The 15,515-nt window shown below is 38.8% G+C and overlaps 1 protein-coding gene across 1 annotated transcript in view; it reads right to left on the bottom strand.

Annotated features, from left to right (window-relative positions):
- The window catches only part of DNAH8 (dynein axonemal heavy chain 8), a 337,653-nt gene that overhangs the window by 267,636 nt on the left and 54,502 nt on the right, over positions 1–15,515 (bottom strand). Inside the window, exons 19-21 of the mRNA XM_057555266.1 lie at positions 11,645–11,725; positions 11,131–11,247; positions 10,199–10,318 (exon numbers count right to left, since the gene is read on the bottom strand). Coding sequence (XP_057411249.1) covers positions 10,199–10,318; positions 11,131–11,247; positions 11,645–11,725 — 318 coding nt within the window. The remainder of the gene's footprint in view (positions 1–10,198; positions 10,319–11,130; positions 11,248–11,644; positions 11,726–15,515) is intronic.

Raw genomic sequence — 15,515 nt, 5'->3', positions numbered from 1 at the left:
CTAACTTAAAATGAAGCATAGATCTAAATGTAAGGGTGAGGGACTTCCCTGGTGGCACAGTGGTTAAGAATCCGCCTGCCAATGCAGGGGACACGGGTTCGATCCCTGGTCCAGGAAGATCCCACATGCCGCAGAGCAACTAAGCCCTTGCGCCACAGCTACTGAGCCTGTGCTCTAGAGTCTGCAAGCCGCAGCTACTGAAGCCCGTGCACCTAGAGCCCGAGCTCCACAACAAGAGAAGCCACCGCAATAAGAAGCCCGCGCATCACAAAGAGTAGCCCCCACTCACCACAACTAGAGAAAGCCCGTGCGCAGCAACGAAGACCCAAAGCAGCCAAAAATAAATAAATATTTTTAAAAAATAAATAAATGTAAGGGCGAAAACTACAAAACTCTTCAAAAAAACATAAGCATGGATCTTCATGATCTTGGATTAGGCAAATTTTTCTTAGATATGACACCAAAGCAAAGCAACAGCAAAAATATATATAGATGAATTGGACATCATCAAAATTTAAAACTTTGGGGCTTCAAAGGACACCATCGAGAAAGTAAAAAGACAACCCACAGACTGGGAGAAAAATTTTGCAATCTGATACGGGACTAGTATCTAGAACATATAAAGAACTATCACAACTAAAACATAAAAAGACAGATCATCCAATTTTAAAATGAGCAAAGGATTTGAATAGACATTTCTAAAAGAAGGTACATAAAAGGTTAATAAGCACATGAAAAAGTGTTCGACATCACTAGCCATTAGGGAAATACAAATTTAAGCCACAATGAGATACCACTTTACTCCACTAGGAAGGCTATAATCAAAAAGACAAATAATAAGTGTTGGCAAGGATGCAGAGAACTTGGAACCCTCATACACTGCTGGTGGGAATGTAAAATAATGCAGCCACTTTGGAGAAGTCTGCCAGTTCTTCAAAGGGTTAAACTTGGAGTGAACATATGACCCAACAATTCCACTCCTAAATATACACCCAAGAGAAATGTCCTTGCAAAAACTTATACATTTATGTTCACAGCAGCATTATTCATAATGGCCAAAAAGTGGAAACAACCTATATGTCTATCAACTGATGAATGGATAACTAAAACGTGGTCCATCCATACAATGCACTATTATTCAGCAGTAAAAAGAAATGTAGTACTGATACATGGGACAATATGAATGAACTTTGAAGACACTGTGCTAAGTGAAAAAAGCACCAGTCACAAAATACCACATACTATATGATTCCCTTTGTATGAAATGCCTACAATAAGCAAATCTGTAGGGGCAGAAAGTAGATTAGTGGCTGCCCAGGGCTAGGAGGGTTGAGAGGAAATTGGTAATGACTGCTAATGAGTATGGTATTTATTTGGGGGTGATGAACAGTTCTAAAATTGACTGTGGTGATAGCTGCACAACTCTGTGAGTATACTAAAATCACTGAATTGTACACTTTAAATGGGTGAATTATATGGTATGTGAATTATATCTCAATAAAGTTGTCAAAAATAATAGCTAGTACCAGAAATAATTTGAAGCAGGAACTGGGGGGGAAATGGAGCAGGGAAATGAGAGATGGGAAAGTGAAAGCAGCATGTGTGAGCATTTGGAGAAGTTTAGTTGTGAATGAGAAATGAAGAAGATATGCAAAGGTTTTTGTTTGTTGGCGAGGAAAAGGGGAGAGTATATTAGACTACTGGTGGGAGGGGTCCCGGAGAGAGGACAAAGCTGAAGACCTAGAAGAGGAAGAAAGACTGGTGGAATAAGGTTGCCAAGACAGCAAAAAGGCATGGAATCTAGAGCCTGTGTGTGAAGGACCTCAATTTTGAAAAGAGGTGGGAACTTCCTCCATGGAACAAGAAGGAAAGAAGAGTTGGATGCAGAAGCAGTCAGCAATGTACCAAGAGCTCTGGCTGTGCAAGCTATTTACATTACTTTAATTCAGAAAACTATAAATAATCCCTGCAACTCTGTCAAGGCCATCTTGCCAGGCACTCCAGGTGCTGGTTGTTCTCCGTTTGCCCCCTGCAACCCATTCTCAGCTCTTCTCTGCCCTGCTCTGTGCAGAGGGAAGCTGCCTCCTGGGGCTCCCTTATTCTCTGACTTCCAGTTGGGCTTGACCCAACGGGAAGCACTAGCAGAAGATTGGAGAGCTGTAGGGCGGGTAACTCTCACTCCCTCCTTGGTAGAGGACAGTAGGGCTGCATCTCTGGTAGAGGCTGTGTCTCTTCACAAACTCAGCTCCTACGGGATGAGCCCTTCCATACGGTTCCCACTTTTACTGGCTTCTGAAAGCACTGTTTCCTTCTTTGGTACCTTCAGCCCCAGCAGTGCTGCTGACTCTCTCCCTTGCAACTCCTGAGGCGTCTCACCTTGCTGGGACCTTCACTGGCACTGTCCCATACACAACATTCCCAGCTCCATCCTAGTACCTGAACCCTGATCAAAGAACTCCCATTTGGTCCTTGGTGAATTAGATTATCTCAGATACCCATGACAACTCACACTGCCATAAAAGCCAGGAGTAAGAAACTTAGATGTACACATTCCACTGCAAAGAAATTTCCTGTCTCAGTTGGTGACCCAGTGGCCCAGCCATCCTCTTTTGTTTAACAAGGGTCAAAATAACGCCATGGCACAACAGACTGCAAAAACTGCCTCTATTTGGTGCCACTACCAGCTGGGGCCACACAAAGTAAAGCATCTCTCCTTGGGAAGACTAACTAGTCACTGAAGATTAATAAGACCATTCTTACAAGTCAGTGAAGAACAGACTGCAACGCCGAGGAGCAGGCCGGGGATGGACCGGAAGGCAGCCAAACTGATTTTATGGGTGGGGAGGGGGGTGCTCCTATTTTTAAAAATTGAGATATAATTCATATAACACAGATTTACCCTTGTAAAGTGCACAAGTCATTGGTTTTTAGTATCTTCACAGAGCTGGGCAACCCTCACTGCTATCTAATTCCAGAACATTTTCATCACCCCAAAAGAATCCCCATACCCATTAGTCACTCCCCACTCCCCCATCTCCACCGCCCTGGCAACCACTAATCTACTTTCTGTCTCCATGGAGCCAGGGTGATTTTGCTGATAGAATTTTTAATACCTTTTCACGTATTTCCTGGTGTTTTCCTCTCATAACTTGGATCATAATATTTCCCTGAATTTTCTATTCCATTTGTATATCTACCAATATACAGGTATGTTAATCAGGGTCCAATAAGGAAAACAGATGCCACACCAGCTATTTTAACAGACAGAACGAGAGAATTTAATATAAAAAAATTGGTTAAACAACTATTAAAGGACCAAAAAGGCAAAAAGGGACACAGAGGTCACAGAGAGACAGTAACCGCAGGAAGCAGTGCCCGTTCTGGGGTGCGGGGGAGCCCACGGAGGAGGGTGCAGTTATTGGAACCTGGAACTGGGAAGTGAGGGAGGTGCCTGCCTAGCGCTGCTGGCCCAGAAGCTCAGAGAGGGACCTCCTGAAGCTGGTACATCTGAGAGGCACACAAGGTGGATTCCGGAAAAGCTGGAAAAAGCTAGGGCCTGGAACTAATGGCCACTGCCAGGGTGAAGAGCTATAGCTCATGTAAAAGTGTCAGCAACAAGAGGCAAAACAGGAAAGAGCAAGCCCGTTCTCTCTTGTCCAGCCTCCTATCGCCCCCACTGCAAAGCATAAAAGGGAGCCAGCTGGCCAAGGATAAATGTAATTTGCAGAGTCCCATCCCCAGCATCATAGAGTAGAAGGACAGATTTGAAGCTAACACAAGGTAGCTTTTTAATAATTAACATAATCTGTCCTACAACCACAGTTAGGTGCTCCAAGATAAGGAGGACTTGCCATTACTGCAAATAGCCCTGGTTCCCAGTATTGTCTGAAACCACTGGTTAGTGCAAATTAAACTTGTCCCCCAAAATTAGCGTTATATATAGCATGTTTCCAAAACTGATTTCTGCCCAAAGTGTTATCCAACTTGCTTTGTCATTACGAACGTTATTCTATCTTCACTGTAATTGTCCACCTAGTGATAGGCTTGTGGGAAGGCAGCCCATGTGTTACTAGATCTTAGATCCCTCTAGGGCAAGTGACTGGCGCATACTGATTGACAAAGGTGCGCTTCAAAGTTCCACTTCCTGTATTTTGACTTGTGCCATCAATGTAACCACCACATTCACACTCAGTCACCTTTAATGTATCCTAATTTGCCTCATTTATGTGATTTATTTCTTTTTCTATGCACATGAACGTTTTTTGTTTGTATGTTCAAAGTAAATTTTCTTTGGTAGTGTGAATTTCACCCCACTGAGCAGTGGATACTGTCAGAACAGTTATGTGCACATACCAATAGAAATGATTTTCACTGTAAAGGGGACAAAATGAAGGAAACCAATGTAGAAATTTCCCTACTCCTTCATATGCTGTTCGTTTATAAGTAAGACCTGGTATGAAGTATATACAGTCAGATTCTAGAATGAGTGAGAAGAAAATGACAAGGAGGAAATTACCCCTCATCCCCAGGCAGGAAACATGAGACTTTTCTGGAAAGTTTCAATTGGTGAAAAAAGAACCATACAGCATTTGAAGGGCTCTCCCTCCTAGAATAACACGGAGCCCAGGAAATAGGGCAGACTCTATTTGCCAACTCAAGAAATAGTACCCCAAGTATGTTAGTTAGAGATGCAGAAATAATACTGTAAGAATAGCTAAAAGTTAACAATGAGTGCCTTTCCTAGCACCTAGGTTGTGATCTCCAAATACCATTTTCCACAAGTAACACTGAAAGGAATGAGGGCTGACTGGAAAAATGAGTAATCCCAGATCTGGGGCAGGAAATGTGCAAGATAAGCCTAAGATTTCCTACAGTTCCAGGAAGCAAGAAAGCTTTCAAAGACTACTGGAGTCATATCAAAAACATAGAAGCCAGCCTGTAGAATTCCACTGGACAAAGATGAGAAAATTTAAACATAAAAAAGAATAATGACTGCAATGGACTGAATCCCTCAAATATATAATAATCCATATATTCATAATGATCTTTAAATAATTTAAACCGCAGTGGGTATTTTAGAAGTTGCTAGTGAGCCAATTCATTATTTTGAAAACTGGTATATAAAATAAAAACTGAAGCACTGAACTTGACTTTTCTGTACAAACATTATTTCACAGTAACCAACCAGATAATGAGAGAAATTTCTTCTTTATAGAAATCTTTTCTCCATAAATGCTAAAATTAGAAAATCAACATTTTGCAATCTCTAGGCAACAATAATGGCTCTAGGCAATAAAAATCAAAGGCTGCTAAACTCTTCAGGTGAAAGGTTGGTGGGAAACTTTATAATAATGGATAAAGCTGACTGCATCTCAGCCCACTAATTAATCTTAATATCACGAAAAGGGAAACAGCCTGATAAAATGTGCCTCCTGATGTGATGCAATAGGATGTACACAGTGTCACCTGTGAACTCTTCAGTCAGGAAAAGAAAAAGTAATTGAACCTGAACTGAATCAATCCTCCAGAGCTAATTAAAATATACAGGAAACTTAGGGGATAGAAGAATATGTTAATATGTTAAATCATACTACTAGGATATGATCAGCAAAATTTAGAACGTGGAAAATTCTATAGGACAAATGACCCCATTTATTCAACAAATGAAGAGCATTGAAAGAAGGAAGATGGCAAAAACAAAACAAAACTTGAATAGACATTTCCCCAAAGAAGTATACAAATGGCCAATAAACACATGAAAAGATGCTCAGCATCAGTAGTCATGAGGAAAAGGCAAATCAAAACCACAATGAGACTTCACACCCATTCAGATTATTATGAAAAATGCTTTAATTTTCAAAAATGGAAAATAACAACTGTCAGCAAGCAGGTAGAGAAATTGGAACCCTTGTTGTGCATTGCTGGTGGGAAGGTAAAATGGTATGGCCACCGTGGAAAAATATCTGGTGATTTCTCAAAAGTTAAACATAGAATTACCATGTGATCCAGTAATTCCACTCTGAGTATATACCCAAAAGAATTGAAAGTAGGGACTCAGATAATTATACACTAATGTTCATAATAGCTTAATTCGCAATAGCTAACCCACACATCTACCAACAGATGAATGGATAAACACAATGTGGCTTATCTATACAATGGAATATTATCCAGCTCTAAAAAGGAATCAAATTCTGATACATGCTACAATATGGATTAACCTTGTGCTAAGTGAAATAAGGCAGACACAAAAGGACAATGTTGTATGATTTCACTTACATGACATACATAGAATAGGCAAATTCATCAAGATAGCAAGTAGAATAGAGGTTACCACGGTTTGGGGTGGAGGGGAGGGAAATGGGAAATTATTGTTTAATAGGTACAGAGTTCCTGTGTAGAAGAGAATAAAAAGTTCTGGAAGCAGATGGTGGTAATGGTTACAGAACACTGTGAATGTACTTAATGCCACTGAACTGTGCACTAAAAAAATGGTTAAAATTATAAATTTTGTGTTATGTATATTTTACTGCAATAAAAAAGGTACAAGCAAAGAAAGGGGAGATGATAAAAAGAAACTTAAGAGGTATATGAATCAAATGCAATGTGTGAACCTGTTTGGTTCCTAATTTAAACACATCAACTCTAAAAAGAAAGTTTCTACGAAAGTTAAATATATTCATGATCTATGACTATGACCCAGCAATTTCACTTATGGGAATATACCCACCAAAACAGGTGTTTAGGTTCACAAAAAAAAACCATGTACAAGAATGCTCAGTGTATAATCAAAAGCTATGAACTATCCAAATGCCTCCAACAGTAGAACAGATACATAAATTGTAATAAACTCAGAAATTTAAATACTAGTCAGCAATGAATGAGAATGAAAGAACCCACTATTGCACACAACTACACAGATGAATCTCACAGACCCTGAGCAAAATAAGCCAGAAAGAATATGTGTGGGACTTCCCTGGCAGTCCCGTAGTAACGACTTGCCTTCCAGTGCAGGGGGTGCAGGTTCGATCCCTGGTCGGAGAAGCTAAGATCCCACATGCCTCGTGGGCAAAAAACCAAAACATAAAATAGAAGCAATATTACAACAAATTCAATAAAGGCTTTAAAAATGGTCCACATCAAAAAAAAGAAAATAAAACTGAAAAAAAAGAATATATGCTGCATGATTCCATTTATGTGAAGTTCAAAAACAGGTAAAGCTAATATACAGTGACAGAAGCCAAAATGGTGATTACTTTGGGGTGGAGGATGTTTGTTGCCTGGAATGGAGCAGGAGGGAATCATTTGCAGTGAAGGAAATGTTGAATATCTTGCTCTTGGATTGGGACTTCCCTGGTGGCCCAGTGGTAAAGAATCTGCCTTACAATGCAGGGGATGCGGGTTCGAACCCTGGTCAGGGAACTAGGATCCCACATGCCATGGGGCAACTAAGCCCACGAACCACAACTACTGAGCTTGTGTGCCTCAACTAGAGAAGAGAAAACCCACATGCCACAACTAGAGAGAAGCCTGCGCACCGCATGCCTCAACGAAGATCTGTGTGCCACAACTAAGACCTGACGCAGCCAAAAGTAAATAAATTAATAATAAATAAATCTTTAAAAAAAAAATCTTGCTCTTGGAGAAGGTTACAGGGGTGTGTCATATGTAAACATTCACTGAATAGTGCACTTAAGATTTGTGCAATCTGCTGTATACACATTATATCTCAAAAAAAAAAAAAGACATAGGCCTAAAATGAAAAGTAAGCTGAAGCTATAACTTTTGTAGGTTTTTTTCCCATAACCAAAAAACCACATGAGGCCTTGGATCCCTTCACAAGGGTAGGAGGTTGGAACCCTTCCCCTCCCCCCACATGTCATCAGGCAAATCAAGGGGTGCGGTCTCAAGCACAGTTAGCGATCTTGGTTGAGAATCTGGGGTAGACGGACAACGTCTCCCTTGGAAATTTACAACCACTAGCTCACCTCACACAGGTTTAGGACTTGAGATTATATCTATACTACCTTGGAGTTTTGGAAATTCTATCGTCTGAGAAACTAACTCAAACTATCGACTGAGTTGGTAAAACTCCTAGGTACCACACAGGAGCAAATAAAAAGAGACAGGTTCTCAACTAAACAGGCATGTGCAAATTAGCTCACAATCCAAAACATTAAAAACATGAAGACACAAGCCATCCTGAGCAAGATTTGACAGAGACAGCAAAGAGCAGAATTAGACCTCCAATTTCTTCAGATAATGGGACTGTTATAAAATATATTTTAAATATCTAAATGAAGAAGTAGAATTTAAAAAAGAGAAAGGAAGAAGATTATATAAAAGACCACATATATTTGAAAAAGAATAAAGAGTAACTTCAAGAAACAGATAAGTAAATTTGGGTAAATAGAAAATTCAAAGTAAGAGGGTAGAGAGTAGAAGTATACCCAAATATATTGATAGGATAAATGTGAATAGACTAAAATTACCAATTTTTTAAAAACAGAGATTTTTCAGAGTAGATTAAAAACAAAATCCAGCTAAATGTTCTTTACAAGAGAAAACCTAAAATAGGAGAACCCAGAAAGGTTCAAAATAACAGAATACAGAAAGATATATCTGGATAATAATAACCAAAAAGAGCTGGTGTAACTACACTGATAACAAACAAAATAGACTTTCAGGATAAAAAGTTTAACAATGATAAAAGAGAAAAATGGCCAGGAAGATATAATCATTTTAAACTTGCATACTCTGAACACAAGGTGTTAAAATTGGTCATTTAGTGCTGTCTCCGTTACAGCCAAGGCCCCAATGCTGAGAACAAATGCTTTTAAGATCCTACACATTATGAAAAAGGCAGTTTATCCAAAGATAGCAGGGGAGGTAACCCTCAGCACATTGCCCACCTTGAGGTTATAGAAGGGAAGTTTGATCATTGATAGAGATTTGGTAGAAATAAGTGAAGGGAACTTCAAAAGAGCTACTCAGAGACCTTGATCCATGACCCCTACAATCGGGGAATAGAGGGGCTTCCCCATGCCTAAGTAGTCCTGAAACAAGAGGCTGGCTGGCTGCCCAAAAGGCACAGAAAGGTGTCCTGGGAAGAAGAAGCTGCATTTCCATAGAAAGAGAGGCAAAGTCACCTGTTTCCCATGGGTCAGGTTAGATCCCTTGAGATGGAGCCATCCTTGGTTGTCTTGAAAAGGACATTAGCAAGGTGACCCAAACCAGCAAGGTGGGTGTAGCTGAAGCACAAGGCAGGCAAGAAAGAAAAATGTCTTCGCTTTATGTTTTGAACAAAACATAAAGTGAGTGCTTTTGAGAAAGACTGTGTTATGTGCCAGGCCTCAAAAATGATTAGACAGGGTTCCTGTCTTTGTGCTTTTGAGCCAATGGAGGATAAATGGGTAATCAAGTAAGATCACTATAATGTGATGCTGAGGAGGTTAGGTGGGTGCCACTGCCATTGAAGGATTTAAGCTGGGGAGTTTCCACAATCAGCTTTGGTGGCAAGGTGGAGGATGATGGATATGACGGGGCCAAATATGGGGGCAGAGAAACCGGTTAGATCACAACATCACATGCTAAACTCAAATGAGCATTAAAAGCCTGATCTGGAGTTCAGCCTTTTTGAGCATGAGCTACACGTTCTCCTTGCATGGCCCTTGCGATAAACCTGTCTCTGCTCAAAAAATAAATGAATAAAAGCGTGACCTAAGAAAAGGGTAGTAGGTATGGAAAAGAAGAGGCAATTCAAGCAGAATCTTAGTAAGAGGCAACACCTGGCTAAGCCCTAAAAGACTGACTGGGTTTGGGGATGGAAGTGAGGAAAGGAGGCTGGATGACGCCCAGGTGTACGGGTGACTTAAGGGGAAAGGATGTGGTGGTTAAAACCATGAGTGTAGATGATATTGCCCTGGGAGCATGCACAGAGGAAGAAGAGCAGTGAACACAGACAGGACCCAAGGGGACTCCAGCATGAGGCTGAGGACATTTTTAAGATAATGTCTAAGGTGTGACCCTGGGCTTGAGCTGTTGATACCTTATAAGTCTTTGGAGCTGAGGATGTCCAAAAAGCCCCCAGAATGTCTAAATGCCATGGACAGAGATTTCTACTTGTAGATTGCAAATTCACATTTTAGGTTTATGAGCCAATACTTCTATGAATAAAATATAACACATAAATGCATACCTCATTGAGTGTCAACATATCTTCTACTTTGGTAGCACCGCTTTCCGGCAGGGAAATTAACACCGTTTTGGCTATCTCCTTTAGAACTGTATCAATATGCATTTCACACAAGTCATTGATCTACCAATGAGAAAACACACATAGAAGAAAACTCCTCTTTCATCCAAAATGCCCTTGAGTTATAAATTGATTTAGAGGGCTATATCTGGAAACTTGCATCCTGAGCCAAGCATAATTCGGTGGGAATTTTAGGAGTACATCTGTGCTTGACATGGAACTGAAGTTTAATTGAGCAGCAACATGTGCCATAACCTCATATGCGTTATCTCCTTCAGTCCTCATTCCAGCCCATGAATCATTACTATCCCAGTTTTACAGCTAGAGAAACCAAGGCTCAGAGAAGTCAAGTAACCCAGGGAGGAACACACAGCTGGTGAAAGTCGAAGAATCCTACTTCGGTTTATCTGACTCCCAAGCCTCTGGGTTTTGTCTATAACACCATGCTGCCGCCACAGACAGACTAGCACATCTAAAAAGATATGCATGTTTCATGTAGCAAACATATCAGAAATCAATAGACAGTCTCCAACTGGATGACTACCTCATCTACTTAACATTAGATGCCTTAAAATGTAAGCACTCCATCCTGCCATCTTCCACAGTCTACAACTATTCCATTTTCTAAACTACACTGTGGAGATGAACCATCATTTTAACATATTAAAGGCAAGGTAATTTGGGGACAAGAACAAGGCAACCCTAAATGAAAAGGCCCCAAATCAGTTAAAGAAACATAAAGCTTTTTTATTTAACGTAATGGATGTCCTGTTAGTTAAAAGTCACACCCTTTAAAGAGTTTTCATAGATAATCAAACCATTACTTACAGCCTGAGTATTAATGTATGTAGTTTTTAAAAATGTATCCATCATACCTTCTTTAAGAGTTGACTGAACATATCCAAAACTGAGTCAACTTCTTGAAAAAAGCTTTCTAGTGTTAAAGATGACCATGTCAATATTGTGAGCCCTTGTCTCAACACAGATTCCACCTAGAAAAAGAGAAAAACAGTTTCCATTATTAAAAAGGAGCATCTGCATTTATAAAAAAGTCTGGCTTTTATTACCTGGAAATATTATAGGCTGTATTTCCTTAATTCTATTTCCCCTCCATTATACCTAGTAAAGGTGACCTTTTGTTTTTAATCATCTTTGGCTGTCCATAAAGCAATCATGGATTCTTAGAAAGCGCTCATTATTTAGATTTATTTGTTTTTCAAAGGCAACAAAACTTAGACAAGAAATCATCCTGTAGGGAAAATAGAGCTATAAAGTTGAACTAGAAAGAGGGTTTTGGCAAGAATAGATGTTCTAAAATCCATAATCTATAGAACTGGAATCTAATTTTAAACGACAGGGAAGTCAATATAAACCTTCAATATCACCAACCTTTTTCACTTTAGGGGTCATCAGATTGACAAATACAGGAGGCACTTCCTGACATAACTCATCATAATACTGCAGAAGACCCTGTTAAAAGTCAAAATGGTATGTTTTACTTTATTTTAAAACAACAGTCATATTTTGATTCATACCCGGAAGGTTTCATTTTACCTGTTTCCTCATAGCCCTGAAAGATGGAGGCTGACTATTTGTACTAATTTGCTGTACTTTTTCCTTACCTGTAAATTACCTGAGCATCCCCTTTAAACAGTAAGTCTTTGGAGATTCCTATATTTACATTTTTCTTAATTATTATTTGTCTTTCTAGATTTATGCCATTTTAAATGGTTTGGACAATTATTTTTTCATTATGTCTGTCATTACACATTTTCACCCTTTCTGTTGCCTGTCTTCTGACATATTACAGCGTACTTATCACTGATGCCACACTTGTTTTCTAGAATCAGAATAAATGTACACACAAAGCTATTCTATTTTCTTTTAGATATTTTTTACAGATGAACCATGATGATCAATTTTTTACCATTTTGTAACTTATTGCACTGTGATGGGAGATGTGGTTTCAAGTTAATTCTTCCCCAAATTAATAATATTAAACTGTAGCAATGATTACTTAATAGTTTCAAAGTTATTAACTCCTTTCCTCCTTTTCTCTTACTTGTAGTTGAACTTTTATTTACACTTGACACTTGGCAAAGGACTTTGACTTTCATAATATTATTCAATACTAAGTAAAATCCTGTAAGATTCAATGCACGTGATATTAACCTTAATTTATAAACAGTACTCTGACATTCAGTCATGTAAAGTTGCAACTAACCAGTACGAAAACCTAGGGCTTTTGACGCTGAAGCCAAGTTTTCACAACGCCAACGCTCCCCTGAGGTTTTTTAAAGGAACATTTATTTATTTATTTACTGGCTGCATTGGGTCTTCCTTGCCGCACGTGGGCTTTCTCTAGTTGTGGTGAGCAGGGGCTACTCTTCGTTACGGTGCATAGGCTTCTCATTGCGGCGGCTTCTCTTGTTGCAGAGCATGGGCTCTAGGCACGCAGGTTTCAGTAGTTGTGGCTCACGGGCTCTACAGCGCAGGCTCAGTAGTTGTGGCGCATGGGCTTAGCTGATCTGCAGCATGTGGGATCTTCCTGGACCAGGGATCGAACCCGTGTCCCCTGCATTGGCAGGCAGATTCTTAACCACTACGCCACCAGGGAAGCCCAGGTTTTTAAATATATATATATGTGTGTGTGTATATATGTATATAATATTCTGGTAAGAGCTAAAATTATTAAACTCCTAGAACAAAGCATATGCATACATCTTTGTGACCTTGAATTTGGCAATGATTTCTTAGAAATGACACTAAAATCACAAGGGACAAAAGATAAAGTAGATAAATTGGACTTCATCAAAATTTTTAAATGTTTGTGCTTCAAAGGATACTATCAAGAAAATGAAAAGAGGGGATTTCCCTGGTAGCACAGTGGATAAGACTCTGCACTCCCAATGCAGGGGGCCTGGGTTTGATCCCTGGTCAGAGAACTAGATCCCGCATGTAGGCTGCAACTAAGAGTTCACATGCCACAACTAAGGAGTCTGCGTACCACAACTAAGAAGCTGGCAAGCTGCAACTAAGGAGCCAGTGAGCTGCAACTAAGGAGTCCTGGAGCCGCAACTAAGGAGCCCGCCTGCTGCAACTAAGACCCAGTGTAACCAAATAAATAAATAAATATCTTTTAAAAAAACCCTCCATTCTTAATTTGCTTGGCTTATAAAAAAAAAAAGAAATGAAAAAACCCACAGAACAGAAGAAAATATCTGCAAATCATATATCTGATAAAGGATTTGAATGTATGATGAATTCTCACAACTCAATAATAAAAAAGACAAATAACTCAATTTTTAAATGGGTAGCGATTCGAATAGACACTCCTCCAAAGATCTACAAATGGTCAATATGCACATGAAACCATCCTCAACATCAACAGCCATGAAGAAATGCAAATCAAAACCACATGGAAATACCACTTCACATCCAAATGATGTTTAAATGAAAAAGAGAGATAGTAACAAGTGTTGGCAAGGATGTGGAGAAAGTAGAACCATCATCCACTGCTGGCGCACATATAAAATAATGCATGAAGCCTTTTTGGAAAACAGAGTGTGTCAGTTATTCCAAAGGTTAAACATAGAGTTACAAAGTTAATGAAACCCAGCAATTTCACTCCTAGTTTATATCCCTAAGAGAATGAAAACATATGTCCACCCAAAAGCTTGTATACAAATGTTCACAGCAGCATAACTCATAATGCAAAAAAGTGGAAACAACCCAGATGTCCATCAACTGATGAACGGATGCCTAAAATGTGGTATAACCACACAATGGAATATTATTTAGCCATAAAAAAGAATGAGATACTGATCCATGGAACAATATGAATGAACTCTGAAAATATTGTGCTAGGTTAAAGAAGCGAATCACAAAACACCACATATTGAATGATTCCATTTGTATGAAATGCCCAGAATAGGCAAATCCATAGAGACAGTAAGTAGATTAGTGGTTGCCAGGGGAAGATGTAGAAAGAGTTGGGGGAACATGGGGAGTGACTGCTAATAGATATGGGGTTTCTTTTGGAAATGATGAAAATGTTCTAAGATTGATGATGATTGTGCAAGTGTGTGAATATACTAACACCATTAAATTGTACACTTAAAATGGATAAATTGTATGGTATGTGAATTATATCTCAATGAGCTTGTTATTTTAAAAAAATGGTTTTGAGAATCTCTATTCTAATACTCTGATCTTTTTTGTCGTTGCTCCATTTTACTCCACAATGTTGAAAATCATTTTCCACTCATGTCATTTTACAGTCATCCTACTTCATTAATTTATATCTTACTAGTATCATTAAACATATTATAAAATATAATGCACTTAATCTATAAAATTATAATATTAAGAATTTTTTAAACTCAGTATTCATCATTGTTGTTATCCAGAAGTCTAAATCTGATTCCTGATAATCCTTTCACTTCCTTCCCTTTTGTTTGCATGTCAGTATTTTAATGCTATCAAGAATCGACAATGAAACAGAATAGAGCCCAGAAATAAACCCATGCATATATGGTCAATTCATTTACAACCAAGAGTATACTAAGAAGTCAAAAATATTCAATGGTGAAAGGACAATCTCTTCAGTAAATGATATTGGGAAAACTGGACAGCCACATGCAAAAGAATGAAACTGGACCACTATCTTATACTGTACAGAAAAATAAACTCAAAATGGATTAAAGCCTTAAATTTAAGACCCAAAACCATAAAACTCCTAGAAGTAAACATAGGGGGTAAACTTCTTGACATCAGTCTTGGCCATGTTTTTTTGGATTTAACACCAAAAGCACAAGCAGCAAAAGCAAAAACAAATAAGTGAGACTACATCAAACTAAAAAGCTTCCTCATTTTGTTTTCATCAACTAAATGAAAAGACAACCTATGGTAAAATACTTACAAATCATATATGTGATAAGGGGTTAATATCCAAAATACGTAAAGAACTCACAAAACTCAATAGCAAACAATCCAGTTAAAACATGGGCAAAGGAACTGAATAGACATTTTTCTGAAGAAGACATAAAAATAGCCAATAGGAACATTAAAAATTGTTCACCTTCACTAATCACCAGGGAAATGCAAATCAAAACCATAGTGAGATACCACCTCACAACTAACAGAATAGCTATTATCAAAAAAAGATAACAGATAACAAATGCTGGTGAGGATGTGGAGAGTAAGGAACCCTCAGGCACTGTTGGCGGGAATGTAAATTGGCGCAACGATTATGGAAAAT

Source organism: Balaenoptera acutorostrata, chromosome 10 (genome assembly GCF_949987535.1).
Source record: "Balaenoptera acutorostrata chromosome 10, mBalAcu1.1, whole genome shotgun sequence".
Taxonomy (NCBI): Eukaryota; Metazoa; Chordata; class Mammalia; order Artiodactyla; family Balaenopteridae; genus Balaenoptera; species Balaenoptera acutorostrata.
This window is presented reverse-complemented; position numbering and strand designations above follow the sequence as displayed.